This window comes from Cottoperca gobio, chromosome 1 (genome assembly GCF_900634415.1).
Source record: "Cottoperca gobio chromosome 1, fCotGob3.1, whole genome shotgun sequence".
Classification (NCBI taxonomy): Eukaryota; Metazoa; Chordata; class Actinopteri; order Perciformes; family Bovichtidae; genus Cottoperca; species Cottoperca gobio.
The window spans coordinates 11,714,340-11,730,628 of record NC_041355.1 but is presented as its reverse complement, the minus strand read 5'-3'; the positions used below and the strand labels follow the sequence as shown (position 1 = coordinate 11,730,628).

Below are 16,289 nucleotides of genomic sequence, written 5' to 3'. Positions count from 1 at the left end.
GAGGTCCCTGACCATCACTGCCACCCGTGTGACAGCGCACCCGACCCCAGCGGTTTTTCCCATGAGTGGTGGGCCCACAGGATGGATGGATGGGAGGCACCACGTAGCTTCTTCGGGCTGTGCCCGACCGGGCTCCGTGGCAAACCCGGCCACCAGGCGCTCGCTGTCGGGCCCTCCCTCTGGGCCTGGCTCCAGACGGGGGCCCCGGGCTTCCTCCGGGCAGGGTCTCTCCTTTCCTTTCCCTTTCTTTCATGAAGTCGTTTTTGAACCATTCTTAGTCTGGCCCCTCGCCTGAGACCAATTTGCCTTGGGAGACCCTACCAGGAGCACTAGGCTCCAGACAACACAGCTCTCAGGTTCATAGGGACACACAAACCTCTCCACCACGATAAGGTGATGGTTCCCAGAGAGATTATAGTGACAGTTAGCTAAAATGTTATTGGCCGTAGAATAATTTTTTCAACAAATAAAAGGAACACTTCAGTTTATCACAAACATTCAAAATCAGCACAATATTTCCCTTCTGAGATGTAGAGGTATAAAGTAGCAGACAATAGAAACAATCAAGTAAAGTACAAGTACCTCAAATTTGTACTGAAGTAGAGTACTCGAGTTAAAGTACTTTGTTACTTTCCACCATTGCATATTTACCCCTCTATATACTATCGCGGACTGTATTCCTCTACCTCCAGATTTTGTTCACTTGCACCTGCACAATAAATATGTTTTACTTTTACCTGCACTGCCCACTGTAATTGCTGCACGTTTCATACTATGTATATCTTTCATATATTAATATTCAGTAATATTCTGTAATACTGTAATGGTATAATATCTAGCGTAGCATTTTCATATCCGTGCCGTTGCTGATTCATATCTTTCATCCATCCATCCATCGTCTACCGCTTATCCGGGATCAGGTCGCGGGGGCAGCAGCTCCAGTAAGGAACCCCAATCTTCCCTTCTCCGGGCCACATCCTCCAGCTCCGACTGGGGGATCCTGAGGCGCTCCCAGGCCAGTGAGGAGATATAATCTCTCCACCGAGTCCTGGGTCTTCCCCGGGGTCTCCTCCCAGCTGGACGTGCCTGGAACACCTCCCTAGGGAGGCGCCCAGGTGGCATCCTTACTAGGTCTGGTCCGTCGAGGTCCCTGACCATCACTGCCACCCATGTGACAGCGCACCCGACCCCAGCGGTTTTTCCCATGAGTGGTGGGCCCACAGGATGGATGGATGGGAGGCACCACGTAGCTTCAACACAGCTCTCAGGTTCATAGGGACACACAAACCTCTCCACCACGATAAGGTGATGGTTCCCAGAGAGGCTCATATCTTCCACTTACCTTTTATTCGACATTATATATTTATTCTATATTTTACAGTTCATTCTATACTCTGTACATTGCTCTGCACTCTAGTGTTTTCGCACTTCTGGTTAACCTTTGGACGCTAACTGCATTTCGTTGTCACACTACCTGTACGTTGTACAATGACACTAAAGTTGAATGTTTATATTCACTTATCGTGCACGTAACAAGGAGCAAGGAACAACCAACATTAGGAGGTGATACATTATGACCATATAAGCACTAGAAACATATTAATGGATACATAAACTACTGTAAATGTAAATTTAAAACGGATTAAATGTCTCTCCGCCACTTCCTGGAAAAAAAGTGGTGCTGTTCCTTATATTATATATCTATCAAGTGAATTCAGCGTAGTAATCATTGATTACTAATCAATGCACATTTTGCATTAATATTCACCGAAAATTGCAACGAATATAACTATGGAACTACATGGCGCTACATGAACCACGTGACCGGGTGGCGGTGAGATCAAGGAGTGTCGTAACTCTTTCAACGGCACTGTGCGCGAGCCGAGGCTGACTGCAGCACTTCCTCGAGGCGGAATGACTAGAGCGCGCTCCGCGGCGACGCGCACAGGGGGGAAGTGGAAAGGCGGAAGAAAGGACGTTTAATAAACTTGCCAACTTCAAACCTATGCTTCTAGCCGACTGGCTAGACATTCAGCCAGAGACTATAATGTTACAGAAAAACTGGTTTCTTATTTCTTTACAGATATTTAGTTAGCTCACCCACCGGCCTGTCTACATCCAGTCACCGCTCTCTCAACTCGACACGCGACACCACCACGGGACTCCAGCAGTTTTCAAACAGACGTTGTTCAACCGACCCGGAGCCGTCCACCGTTACAAAGTCACATTTATCGGTTGTTAAAGTGCTCTGATAACCCGTATATTATACTAACATTACACACAACTAGCTCACCGCCTCAGCGGGACTCGGGCTGTTTCTCCTCGTGGGAAAAGTTGTCCGTGGTTCGGTTGCTGGTGGTGGAGCCGCCGAGGCCTGCTTCGAGGAGGCTGCATGTGTGAAGACTGTTGCTGGCGGGGAGTTAGCTAAACACTCAGAAACATGTCGGCCCAGGCTCAGATGCGAGCGATGCTGGACCAGCTCATGGGGACGGGGAGAGACGGTGAGCAGCTGCGTATGAGCTCGGTGTCTGATCGGATCAGGACAGGAGTTTGTGTTGTTGCTAGCCATTAGCCGGGAAGCTAACCGATTTGCCAGTCAGTGACAGTGAGGCATGCTTTGCGAACCACGCTAGCTAACATGAGGATAGCCAGGCGGCTAGCTACCTGTTGTGTTTGAGTGTACATGGCAAGTTAAGTTGTTGGTAATATCTTCCTCCTTAAAAAAAAACATGAATAACCTGTTAGCATTGTGTTTAATCAAGGTCAGTGGGCTCTTTTCTTGCCACCAGCTGTTGTCATTTTAACAGACTATCCGAGCAGCTAACTTTTAGGATTTACTGGTATCAGTTGTGGGACTCATTCATCGCAGGTCTTAGATTTAGTACGTATTGTGCTATGTTTTATTCTGGGGACTGGCTGACTAGTCAACACCTCTTTCTGCTTGTGTGGTTTTATTTTGTATTTAGGTGATTCCATGCGGCAGAGAATCAAATTTTCAGATGAGCGAGTCTGCAAAAGTCATCTCCTGGATTCATGTCCTCATGATATACTGTCTGGAACTGTGAGTATCATTTTGATATACATACATGTGCACACACATACATGTGCACAGAGAGCATGATCATCTATCATCTACACTGCAGTCAGTATTTGGACAGCTGCTGTCATTGTTTTTGGCTATACTCAATCACATTTAACTTCAACTGGTACAATGACTACAAGCTTTAAGTGCTGCCTTTGAGCTTTAAGGCTACACACATGTGACTTTTATTTGTGTGTTAGCAGTGCACTGAACAGTATAGGACGTATCTTTTTAGGAATGATCTCTTCTAATTTCATGACCATGCAGCATGTCCGTGATCGTAAACACACAGGCAAGAGGCTACTTTTCATTGTGGTCAGATTGAAGCTAAAAATCCCTGAAAGTGAGAAAGATAGCTGCAGTACAGGCATCACTGTCACTACATCACTAGGAGCTGTACCAAATGTTAGCTGCTGCTTGGATCACTGACTACAGCCAGATTTGTCCTGTAAAAAATTGGATATAACTTTTAACTTGTCCAATTACTTTCTGTCCCCTCAAACTGAGACTGTAAATTCAACTAATGTGAATGCAAACAGCTTTGAATTAAAGCAGAGTCAGCTTTTTAACCTCAAAATGACTATTCAAGTTTAAATTCGATATGCTGGAGAACAAACAAACGCAAAAAGGTGCTTGTGACAACACTGTACATAACCATATAGTATACACTGTAAAGAAAACCAGTCTGTGTCAAAGACGTAAAGCTGCAGCACATTGCTTCAAAGGATGTGCAATCCCTACTTTGATTTTAACACAGGCATTTTAACAGTAGGGAATTAATGATGAATTGATGATGCATACAAACAGTACATGTCTGTCTGTCTTTCTGATTTCTGCAGAGAATGGATCTGGGAGAGTGTATGAAAGTCCATGACTTGGCCCTCAGAGCAGACTACGAGATTGCATCTAAGGAGCAGGAGTACTTCTTCGAACTTGATGTGAGTAGTATACACACACACGCACACACCTTCATGTATAGCTCTCGATAAAGTTGTAGTTGTTGATCACTCCCACCCAATTCAGTCAGTCCCTGGACTGTTTTCCAGAGCAGCTGATGAAGTAGATTTCATGTTATGAAGCATGGCACATCAGACTAGTTTCTGTCGTGGAATTTATTTAGTCGTATGATTCACTGTAAAGCAGTCTGTGACAAACTTTGGTATTTGGCAATTAAATTGATTTGACTAGGTGTCCAACTTATAATTGAGACAAACTTTTGCTACGCTCTCTATTTGTGCTATGCTCGTTTCCAAGCATGTCAAAGTTTGATCTAAGTGGTGCTTTTGAATTGTGACTGACTGCAGAAAAAGTTGGTGGTCTAATTTAAAGGATGATTGAGAGCCGGATGAGCATAGCAGATTAACTCTTTTCACACACAATAGCAGGCAGTGACTACGTTTTATATTTTTAGTACTAGCAATAAACAAGTTGACATTTTACAAAGTTCTGATGAGATTTCAGTTTGTTTATTGTTTGGTATAAAGGAAATTATGCATGCATATCAGATTTGTTTTAAGATGAACTTACTAAAGTTTATTCTGTTAAACATGTGTATTTTACACACAGGAAAACTCACTTATTTTAACACTATCTGTGTTTTCTCACAGGCTGCTGAACACCTTCAGTCTTTCATCGCTGACTGCGACCGCAGGACCGAGCTGGCCAAGAAGAGACTAGCGGAGACGCAGGATGAAATCAGCGCTGAAGTGGCTGCAAAGGTGACAAACTCACTGTTGACATTGCTCTTGAGATTATCATCAGGTCTTTATGAATGCTGTGCTCTTTATAACTTATAACTTATATTTTGTCTGTTTCTCCTGCTATAAAAAGGCTGAACGTGTCCACGAGCTGAACGAAGAGATTGGGAAGCTGCTGGCCCGGGCAGAGCAGCTCGGGGGCGAGGGGAACGTAGACGAAGCCCAGGAAGTGCTGGAAATGGTGGAGAAGACCCGGGGCTTGAAGAAAGAAGCAGAGGTCAGAGCTTAGTTGTGACTAGTTTATTGTGTTAGGATAGATGCATATTTTTACTTGCATGTCACCAACTTGACCTGAAATATTAGTTTCAGACCGTACAGTTATCAATAATTTTAGTAATAGAGTATTCTACCGATTATTCCATCAATTAATTAAATAAGAAATACTTTTGCTTTTATTAAAAAGCAATAGTAAATATAGAAAAGAGAAAACAAAATGGGTCTCTTCTAATGTTGTAAAAACTAAAACATTTCCTTTTAGAAAAATCAACATTTTCATTGCCTAAATGGCATACAGTAATATTATCTGTCAAAACATTCTGGGGTTTAAAACAAACATTTTCCAAAGATAAAACATTTTATTAATAAAAACTAATAATTTCGAATGACTTTTTAAAGCGGTACACGTCTTATGGGCTACTCCTGTAAATGTACTATAACTTTAACTGATCGGACTGTGACGACGTATTAAAATGTTCGCAGCACATAGATCTGTCTCTCCTCTGTGCCGCGCTGCTGCGGACTGGGGCTGCATGACTCATCCAAACTGATAAAACCATGTCGGCACAAAACCCGCTACAGGAGTTATAGCCACTATTACAAATACAAGGATGTCTGTTGTCTTATCAATAGTGACATTATTTCGTCAGAAATAAGTGCGTTCCATAAACTGTAGGTGTAAGTGTGTTTTTCTCTCCACTTTTTTTGTTGTCTTTTTTTTTCTCCACATGTTCACTCTCTGCATTTCTCTCTCTTGGATGCGTGCTGTCCAGCGAAACACACAATGACGAGTATCGAAAATAAATAGTTGTTTTGGGATTGCTTGTGACACCTTCAGTTTCACTCGCAAAATCAATCTGCGCACAGTTGATAACGCCACCGCAAACCCGTGCCCCGGTGTTGATAAACGATGATTTTTTAGTAATGGAGTTACTCGGGGAATCGATTCACCCCTCATTACATCAGTGTCGCGCTGTCGATTTTTTTATTTTTTTATTAACCTAATGGTATCAAAGGCGGTTTTCCCAAAATAGATAATGACAGAAATCAATACTTTGAGTTGACAAAGTGTGCCTTGGTTTTTAATAGGTGTCGTATTCCCTAACAAAGCTTACAATCAAGTTCAGGCTCCATCATGCAGACGTGATGAAATACAAATGAATATCTTTTAGTCCCTTTTTATTTCATGCTCCACATTCTCATAACCTTTTGTGTTGCAGGATGTGTACAGAAACTCAATGCCAGCCTCCAGCTTTCAACAACAAAAACTCCGGGTGTGCGAGGTGTGCTCTGCATACTTGGGTCTTCACGACAACGATCGTCGTCTAGCTGACCACTTTGGAGGGAAACTGCACATCGGCTTCATTGAAATCCGCGAGAAGCTTGAAAAGCTAAGGGTAAGGGGAGAACTGGAACTAGCACGCCCACAACTACTTTAATTTGCATGATTATTGTTAATAAGAAATTTCAGTTATGTTCCAATATTTGTGTTGAACTGAACATGGAACAGAATCAGCTGATGATATTTTTGAGTTATGTGCTAATACATATATACTTATATTTATTTGTTTATTTGTTTTATCCAGAAAGCAGTAATAGAGAAACAAGAAAGAATGCGAACGAGAAGACGAGAGGAACGTGAAAGAGATGACGAAAGAGAGCGAGAGTGGGAGTTGGAGCGAGAACAAGAAAGGGAGAGCGAAAGAGAGCGCGAAAGAGAGCGTGAAAGAGAGCAAACTTGGGAGAGAGAACGAGAAAGGGAGCGGGAGCGTAGGAGGTAAGAAACAGTCTGACTTCCTTTTGTTATTGCTTACAAAGAAAAGGTTTGGTGTAATCGGGAAACTGATGTGTTTCTGTCTGTCTTAGGTCGAGATCTAGAAGTGGAGAACGATACAGGTATGTCTGCTTTCACCAGAATAACTTGATTTTGTCACAAAATATACAGACTCGCGGTGCAACATACGGCTGTAAACTGTAGTTATACGTAGAAACTTCTCAGACATCAGCTTGTAATGTTTTTTAGTGTGTGTCCATTGTAATATTCATACACTTTCATTTTATGAAGTACTTTTAGTATTACAAAATATTGACAAGTGTAATGGTATACTACGCCAGCTGTGACGCAGCATGTGTTGATATTTGAAACATTGTGAGATATTTTTCAAATTTTACTCGAGTACAGAACACTCACTAATGCACCACATCTGGTAAATCAAAACTGAGTACTGCGTGTGGTCGTAGTGTTGGTGGGTTTCACTTATGAAAAGCAGTCGCAGTTGTGGCTCTGAAAGAAATTAACTTCTGGGTTCCCTTGCCTGAAATTAAGACCACCACTAACAAAATATAAAATATTGTTTTTGTTTAAAAAAAACCTGAACTGAAAAAGAAGTGCCATGTCTTTAGTGACTAGCTGCTGTGAAGGCCGTCATCTACCAACTAAATGAATAACAAGACAAGACGCATCAGGATGCTTCAGTATAAAGCCTTTTTCTGAGAAGCTATAGCTTTTATATATGCATCCTACCTGTTTATTTTATTTATTAACTCTAACCGTAAAACCGGTTTTGTTCTCCCATCAAAATGTTTTTCTAGGGACGGCGGCACTTCGTCTTCCCATCATTCAAGACGGCACCGCTCCTCTCGTTCCAGAGAAGAAGGTGGGGATCGGGATCGGGAGCGAGAGAGGAAACATCGGCACAAGGACAGGCATCGCTCACGCTCTCACTCTCACAGGCGCAAAAGCAAGAGGTGTTGCTTTTTATCCATCACTGAAACTTACATAACGCATCATCAGCATGGGATGAGGGACCTCCTTTACTAACAATAACTTCAACTACATACGAGTGACTTTATGTAACCAGTGTTTAGATATCAGCTGTCCTATTCTTACCTTACCTTCAAAACTCATGAATACAACGTCTCTGCTCTCAGCAGTGTCAATTAATGTGAATATTTAGATTCCAGTTTGTTGACATTCACCTGACGTGAAAAGCAAAATGGAGTCAGCTTCCAGCAGGACTCTATTCAGGTGCTTATTAATTAGTTAATTTCTGAAACAATAATTGATTATTTACTCCGTCGATCGTCAAGAACCGTAACAAACTGCTATTTAGATAATTAACTAATCCCTAAGGTATGTTCAACAGTCACTACTTCCAGCTATTCAAATGTGCGGATTTTAGGCTTCTCTGTATATCAAGGGTGCAAATTGGCAAACTTGTTCGGTGCCCTGAACTGACATGATATACATCTTTTATTGATCGCCAGTGGGGAAATTTGTTTGTAGTAGCATTATAAGGATAGAAATTAACATTAAATATAATAGGAGGTACATAATCATAAACAAAAGGAGAATGGACATATGAACTTTACAAGAACATTTGAAGACAAGTGAAGCAACAGTGCTGCAGAAAAAGGGACAGTAGTGTGATTGATAGCAGCAGAGTCAACAAAACACTCGTTTTTTCCTTCCAAAACAGTGGTGAAGAACACCCGGAGCAAATGCAAGGAGTTGAGGTTTCATTAAAACAACATTATGACTGGTTTGTTAACTGCACGGCAAATTAAGCAGAGCAAATTACCATATGACCAGGTTGCTGACGAGTCCGGCGCAGTGACCACTCCACGAAAAAGGCACCAGGGCTACATCAGGCATCAGTTCCAGCAAACTTCACAGAGAACAATGAGGGCAAAACCATGTCAGATCTGTTTTTAGCTGAATATTCTCTGGGCTAGCTGAGCTTTATAAAAAATAAAAAAATCCCTCTGCACGTTTGAGTGTCGTTTGCCAAGGCTGTTTGGTACCGGCAGCGTTATGTTCACTTCACCTCATCTGTTTCGATAAATTAACATTGCGATCATGGATTCATAAAAACAGGAAATGGAAACGCACCCGATAACTCTTAGCTTTCCCTCCCTGTTGCAAAAAACATGTCAAACTCGAATCAAAAGTATTCATAATGATTCATCTGTGGCTGTTTGTTTTTCCTCAGGTCCTCCGGAGACAGATCATCTCACACTCGTGACAAAGAGCCCTCGCCGTCCCAAGAGAAGGGAAAAGAGGGTGCCGCCGGAGAGAATTGGCGCGAGGACAGGGCGGAGTGTGGAGAGTGGGAGGACAGGGAGGAAAGGGAGAAGTCCCCTTCCGCGGACACAGCCAGGGGCAGGGAACGAGAGAGATCCCTGTCGTTGGAACGGGACCGACGCTCCAGCTCCGAGGAGCGAGAGTCCGGCGAGATATGAACGGGAGTGGACGCCTCCAAAGTCTTTGATTTGGATATATGAATTACTAAAAAGGAGCATGGAGAGATGTGTGTGTGTGTGTGTGTGTGCGCGAGAATGTGTGTTGGTATGTGTTCATGTTAAACGTGGGACATGTACATTAGCCGGGGTGGATGGTGGAAACTTAACATGGGGATGAGGGAACAACTTCTGTGGTGGTGGTCAAGGAGAGATGCAAATCCAACTTTTATAAGACTGAAATATGAGGCTGGTGTGACCTGGAAGCAGTCATTTTTTATGCCATCTTGTCTATCTTATGTACAGTTATTTTTGACAGTGACGAGTGAGTGAAGATACAGCAGTCCTACTTTTGAGTCTGTTTTTATTTTACACACATGAAGTGCTGTTATTTTTTTATTATTAGTTGGACCTTCAATGTTGATAATGTTTTTCCTGTTCCATTAGGAATCAATCGGTTTCAGTAGCTGTGGATTCATTTACGCGGGTTAACCTCATTCATGTGGCATCCCTTGCAGTAATGTTTGAAATGAGCTGTGAATGACTGAAGGCACTTCTAATGTTTGTGTTTTATTTGCTGCCTTCAAACTATAACAATCTCATTTGGGAAATCCGACACACATCCCCGAGCCTGCCTTTAACTTGCAGTGATGAGTTCATACTTTGAAAATAAATTCATTTGCCCATTTGCCCCCCCCCCCCCCCCCCAAAAGAAGTCATCCAAATATTTCCACTCAGTTCCTGACATGTGAATGCATATAGATAATGTGCATATTTACATAATGACACTTAAAGGCCCTGGGACTTGTGTCCTGTTTGTTGTGATACAAGCTGGATGTACTGGGGGAATGAATCTACTTTGCTGTGCCACCATTAAGTGAATAAAATGTTCTGCTTCTATTCAAATATTCTATTCATATGTTGTTTTTTTAAAGGTTACATTTATTTTTTGCTATTTGCTCCTATCATTTATCACTAGTACGGAAATATACTTAAATATGTGTTTTTGGCTTGTTAAAAATATTTGTTAGACCAACCAATTGTTTTCATTGTAGGTTCGTGGCTAAAAGTAAAAGTCCTGCATTTCAAAGTTATTTTGCAGAACTGCCCTTTTCAGGATAATATTGCATTATAATTATTGATGCAATATTGTGTATGCATTGCTAATGCTGCAGCTGGTAAAGGTGGGCCTAATTTCTGTGCTGTTGGGTGGCTTAATTCATAAAATACCTTTATAACTCAGTCGATCATATTTTGCATTAAGAATCTGCAAAGTATGTGCCTCCAAATGTAGTTCAGTATAGTAAATGGTGTGTGTGTGTGTGTATATGTATATGTGTGTATATATATATATATATATATATATATGTATATGTGTGTATATATATATATATATATATATATATATATATATATATATATATATATATATATATATATATATATATATATATATATATATATATATATATATATATATATATATATATATATATATATATATACACACACACACACAAGTACAAAATGGACACGTCATTTAAAATTGTACTCTAGTACAGTTGCGGTTTCTTTTTAGCTAATAATTCCCTGTGGAGAGGAAGACCAGCTGCATTCAAGTCCTGAATTACTGATGCAGCACTACATGAGTGATCTGCAAAACACCCAGCAGCCTGTAGGGGGCAGAAAACAACTGGCTATGAAGTGAAAGAGTCATGACGTCAAGTGAAAGCGTCATGACGTCAAGGGAAAACGTCATGACGTCAGACGCACGTTTTGAAAAGGAGCGCGAGTGAACATGAAATGACCAGCCAGGGTTTGTTTACTTTTTACTACGACACGGGGATTGTTTAAGTGTTTCTCTTATCACAATGTCGGTGCTGAATCCGTTTAGTAAGCTGCCTGGTTTGAACACAGCGAACATCTTGGTGAGTTTATGTTTTATTACAGCTTTAACTGCAGAAAGCTACAGAGAGGGTACGATGCCGGGTCTGTTTAGCTGCTCTCAGGCTGAGCTGAAGGAGAATAGAAGTGTTAAAGTCATTTAAGTGGACTAGCTACTGTTCAAATGAACATTTACTATTAATGGTCTGTTCTGGATAGATATTTTACTTTAACTTGACATAAAGACCTACTTGTATCTAAACAAAGCACAGTTATAATGCTTGTAGTCTATTATACGGAGGCTATATCTGACTATCTCACTTAATTGATGTACCCACGTTTAAAACACTTAAATTGTTAGTGGTGAAAAGTAACTTAAGTACACGTATTGTACTTAAGTACAATTTTGACAAAGACTTTAACTTTTAATTTACTTGAGTATTTCCATTTTCTGCTACTTTATTACTTCTAGTTACTCCACTACATGTTGGAGGCAAACGTTGTACTTTTTGCTCCAACTTTAACTTTAATTACCAATTACTTTGCAGATTTAGATTGTTAATATAACATATAAATCACTAATAAATTACGATATATTATAGCTACCCAGCAGCATCTAAAGTAATTAAAATCAGCCCCACCTTTTATCAGCTGCAATATTAAAGTGATGTACACATGAATGCATCAATAATTATAATTAAGTAATATGACCATATCACCATAATGAGTACTTTAAGTATATTGTGTTGCTTTTACTTAAGCTTTTTAATGCAGGAGTTTTGCTACTTTTACCCAAGTAAAGATACAAAACAAAACCATTCACCTGTTCCCTAAAGCAGTGGTTCCCAACCTTGGGGTCAGCGCTTTATGCATTAATGTGTGACATTTTAATGTTGTACTTGATCTGAGTGACAACGTTTCTGTTACAATACATTACATTATATTTAATGAAGACGTATGCTGTTTGAAAAATAATTTATCTGAAATATAGTGGAGTAGAAATTGCACACAATGTAAACACTGAAGCAAAGTACCAGTACCTAATTGAGTACAATTAGGCTGTTCATTTCAACCACATGTTCAAATTCATTTAAAATGCATCTTTGTATGGAGTTAAGAGTATTCTTTTATTTTTTATGGCAGTGTGTTATGGTGCAGTAAAGTGTTATCATCCAGTTTTGTGCTGACTTGGAGTGTTTCTCCTCCAGCTGGTGGAGAGTGAGGAGCAGTTTCAGCAGAGTTTAGCCGACGCTCTGGTGGAGGAGACCGCTGCCACTGTGAATGTGTGAGTACTGCTCCGTCCTTTAAAATAGCTGGGGTCAGCTGTTTGCTACAGGAAATGGTCATTAAGCACACCATCTGCTATCCTGGTATTGGAACTAAGCTTGTTGTATTTTGTAATACTGATGTTTAACCATGCAACAGTACAAAATTATTCACTAACAATTTCAGCTCAAGACTGTTCTGCTGTGTTCATTGCCAAGTTCCGGACCCCCCACTGCTCCCCAGCACTGTATAGTAGCTGCCCACTAATACGTAGATGGGTTAAATGCAGAGTCTACATTTCACTGTCTGTGTTGTACTGTGTACATACAGTATGTGTGACATATGTAAAAAAGAAATAAGAGATTCAAAATCCTCCATTTCCAGCTGGGACACTTTTTCTGAGAGCTCCAATATTGGACTTAGTACTTAATAATACAGCTTAATATTACACATAAAGTGTTATATTGTCAATGCATAGTATTTTTAAACCTTTAAAACAACGTCTTGAGTTGCCTGATGACATGAACACATGCATGTTGTAAACATGGGAATCTTTGATGTGATGTGAACATCGCCTCTGTTTGCTACATGTCAGTGACCATATTCATATTGTACCCATCAGGAGACTAGCTAAGAGTCTGCCTCTGCCCTTGGAGAATGAGGAGGACCGTCCGAGGATAGACCTCGTGGCGTTTATCATCAACCTGACCTCAGAGCTCAGGTAACCTTCAAACCTTCAAATTTTACACAGGTAAAATATGTCCTCTGCATTGTAGTTTTAGTTTGCCTGAATAAAACTCAATGAATTCCACTTGTATGTGACACATAGGAGTGTGTCATTTATTTATGAGAGAAATTTGAACTAGAATCTACTGCTATGTTTACTACAAACTATTCAGTGTTTCTTAATTACTCTGTCTACAAATCAAAATGTGATGTCAACACTTTTACAGTATTACACTGCAAGGCCTGATTCTAGCGTTCTGTTGAAAAATGGCTCTTAACCTCTCAGACTGGGTTTGGATTATGTATTTTATGTTTTATCAGTAACTAATTACTGGGCTTTCTAAATATTAAGACATTTTAAAAATAAACAGGGTTCGTACAACGTCTTGACAGTTTGGGAAATGCTCATTTTGAACCGTTAGGAATAAGCTTGAATTTGAATATACTACTTAAAACATGCTTAATTTGATGTTTCACACACAATCACTAAACCAACAGCTGGTAAAACATACAAATTGACATTATACATTGATTCCTGTGGGTGTATAGGATTTCTGTAAACTTTATTTTTTACAATTGCAACTATAGTAACAATTTAGATGTGATGATAAAGGCTGGAGAGTCTGGAAGATTTTGGTTTAGTTACCTTGATAGTGCTTGAATTGTACTCTTAACAAGCTGTACGAACCCTGAATATACGACATAAATAGTTAATTGTGTGACATCTATGATTTTTTCAGTTTCCAGTCAGCAGAAGCTTCCCTGAAATTTTTGGACCCTGGATATTTCCTTGGAAAGGTCTGCTTCATGGTCACTAACGGTATGGCAGCGGGTTCCTTTCTTTAAGTATTTGTTTGCTCTCCTCAGCTTCTTGAATCGCATGAAGGAGGACACAACAGGAGCAAAGGGATGAAACTGAGCATACATTTTTCAAATGACCAACTTAGCACCCTGTGTGTCTCTCTCTGACTTGCTGCCCTCTAATGAATCTGTCTCTCGTAGCTCGTAACACGGCGGTCCCCACAGAGCGCCTGGATGCTGTCAGAAAGCTGGCTGCATCGCTGCACTGCCCCTTGCTGTTTGCAGAGGACCAGGTCTGTATAAACGTTTGTCACAAACATTGACGATGGTTTAACATAAGACACATTTATGTGAAGCATGAGGGCTAGACATGGCTTTTTGCTATTGATGGCGCAGTAGGAACGATTCCTCAACAAAAAAAAGCCTTAGAAGGTAATGTTAGGTATTAGGGCTGCAACTAGTGATTTCCATTGTTGATCTAGATTCATCTACAAAATGTCAGACAATATTGAGAAATGGCTGTTGGCTGTTGTAATTTTCTCATATCTTGTTTTGCCCTAGCAACAGTCTAAAACCCAATGCTACTGTGTTTACTATCATATACAACAAAGAAGAAGAAGCATCAAATCCTCACATTAGAGAATCTGTACATTGTTTGCTTAGAAAAGCACATAAATGGTTATTGGATTATTAATCAATTTATCACAAAATGATATGTATGATCATAAAAGGGGCTACATGTAGGGCTGCACGATTTAGAAAAAACTGACATTGCGATATATATACTTTACACCAGATGAAAACACAGTGCCTGTTTTTGGTCAACATCATCCTTTATGTATCCGGAATATTTCCATACAACTTCACAACAGTGCAGCGCCTGCATGTCTCACTAGCAACAAAGTGTGTATCCCAGAACCCTTAAATCCTAGTGAATTATGCTCTAACAGACGGACTTCTTTTGTAAATTAGTAATGGAAAATGAGAACTGTGTGGATTTTCCATTTTGTATCAAGCAGCAAAAGTTTGAGTTAATTTGCCAACATCACACGCGCTGCTGTGTGACTATGTGACGCAATGTCAATGCTGAAGCAATATATTGTGCAGCCCTCACCATAAGGTACTAAATTGCACTTTTTGTTGTATTAAAAAGGTCTCAAATTGAACCCTGAAGCTGAAGCTATTTGTGAACGTGGATTATGTCGCAGAGTGTTTCTTAGTTAGGGGGTCTCTGTGAACACCAAATGTCTCTGTAGTGGGTTTTTCTGTTTCTTTAAAAATCCATCTTGTGTGATGCTTTTCCCCTCCAGACACCAGATGGTGTGACCAATGCTACAGAGCGGCTGCTGAGCATCCTGAAGGTGGCGGCCGGCCTTGTTCCCATGACTACTGCTCTCTACCTGTCCAGCCTGACGCGCTGCACTGTGCCCCCAGACATCGACCAGCCGAGCTTCGATTAGCTGCTGTTTCCTCTGGAGGAAAACTGGGAAGTCATGTGTATATTTATTTGTGGTAGTCCACAACACGGCAGCATGTTGTTTCCTTCATTCGCTTTAGATTACATGTTTGTGCCGTGGTTTTCAGCTGCGGCACTTTCTGTCTTCTCCCTGCGGATCATCAGAACTGAGGGCTTTTGTGGAGTCTGGGTTATAATGAATATGTCTTGTATTTAATATTGGAGACAAATGTATTGTAACTCAGCATCTTTCCCGATCTGTGAAGAACACAGAAGACATTTTGACATGTCACAGTTGTAAAGCGGGTACAAATGATAGAATAATATTAGCTGCTTCAGTGTCATGGTATTCATACTGGCACACTGTCTCATGACTCACTCAGACACTTAAAATAGAGACGTCGTTATTGTGATTCGTAACACCTGTGGTTTAGTCAAAAGGCTTCTCTGCAGCAGAGGATCACTTTAACTAAACTCTCTGTTTCTGTTTTTAATTATAGTTTGACATTAAGTATTTAAACCAATACAGTGACCTTTTGAACTTCAAACAGTCATCTTACGGACTGGCTTAGAGCTACATTAAATGTCCATTTGTTTTGTGTTTGATTCATTAAATACTGCACACTCATTGTGTACCCACACGTGGTTATAATTATTTCTGGCTGATTAGGTAAATTATACTGTGCTGTATCAACAAATCTCAGTCTGCTGGTTGTATATCGGCAAAAAAAGAAAAAGGTTTCATTTAAAATTACAGAATATTTCTGTATTTCATAGTATATTTAATTATAATATAGTACAGTTTGCTTTCTATGTATATACTTTGTAGCGTGTGTGTTTGTTTGTTTATGGTTTACAGACA

At 40.3% G+C, this 16,289-nt stretch overlaps 2 protein-coding genes across 2 annotated transcripts; both read left to right on the top strand.

Moving 5' to 3' along the window:
• Positions 1-1,863: 1,863 nt before the first annotated feature.
• On the top strand, positions 1,864-10,200 carry LOC115014469 (putative RNA-binding protein Luc7-like 2). The gene is made up of 10 exons (XM_029441331.1): positions 1,864-2,501; positions 2,967-3,061; positions 3,922-4,020; positions 4,690-4,800; positions 4,913-5,056; positions 6,276-6,452; positions 6,642-6,832; positions 6,922-6,951; positions 7,648-7,803; positions 9,048-10,200. Exons 1-10 carry the CDS (start codon positions 2,441-2,443, stop codon positions 9,295-9,297), a joined length of 1,314 nt encoding a protein of 437 aa, XP_029297191.1. The 5' UTR covers positions 1,864-2,440; the 3' UTR covers positions 9,298-10,200.
• An 867-nt stretch (positions 10,201-11,067) lies between these two features.
• Positions 11,068-16,289, top strand: pane1 (proliferation associated nuclear element). The gene is made up of 6 exons (XM_029435186.1): positions 11,068-11,222; positions 12,387-12,463; positions 13,067-13,165; positions 13,911-13,990; positions 14,173-14,264; positions 15,282-16,289. Exons 1-6 carry the CDS (start codon positions 11,166-11,168, stop codon positions 15,429-15,431), a joined length of 555 nt encoding a protein of 184 aa, XP_029291046.1. The 5' UTR covers positions 11,068-11,165; the 3' UTR covers positions 15,432-16,289.

Excerpts from the sequence above, each read along its gene's own strand:
- pane1 (XM_029435186.1), top strand. The coding sequence starts at position 11,166 with ATGTCGGTGCTGAATCCGTTTAGTAAGCTGCCTGGTTTGAACACAGCG. Across the intron at positions 13,991-14,172 it reads CTGCTTCATGGTCACTAACG|CTCGTAACACGGCGGTCCCC; the intron begins GTATGGCAGCGG and ends TGTCTCTCGTAG. Across the intron at positions 14,265-15,281 it reads TGCTGTTTGCAGAGGACCAG|ACACCAGATGGTGTGACCAA; the intron begins GTCTGTATAAAC and ends TTTCCCCTCCAG.
- LOC115014469 (XM_029441331.1), top strand. The coding sequence starts at position 2,441 with ATGTCGGCCCAGGCTCAGATGCGAGCGATGCTGGACCAGCTCATGGGG. Across the intron at positions 2,502-2,966 it reads CATGGGGACGGGGAGAGACG|GTGATTCCATGCGGCAGAGA; the intron begins GTGAGCAGCTGC and ends TTTTGTATTTAG. Across the intron at positions 6,833-6,921 it reads AGGGAGCGGGAGCGTAGGAG|GTCGAGATCTAGAAGTGGAG; the intron begins GTAAGAAACAGT and ends TGTCTGTCTTAG.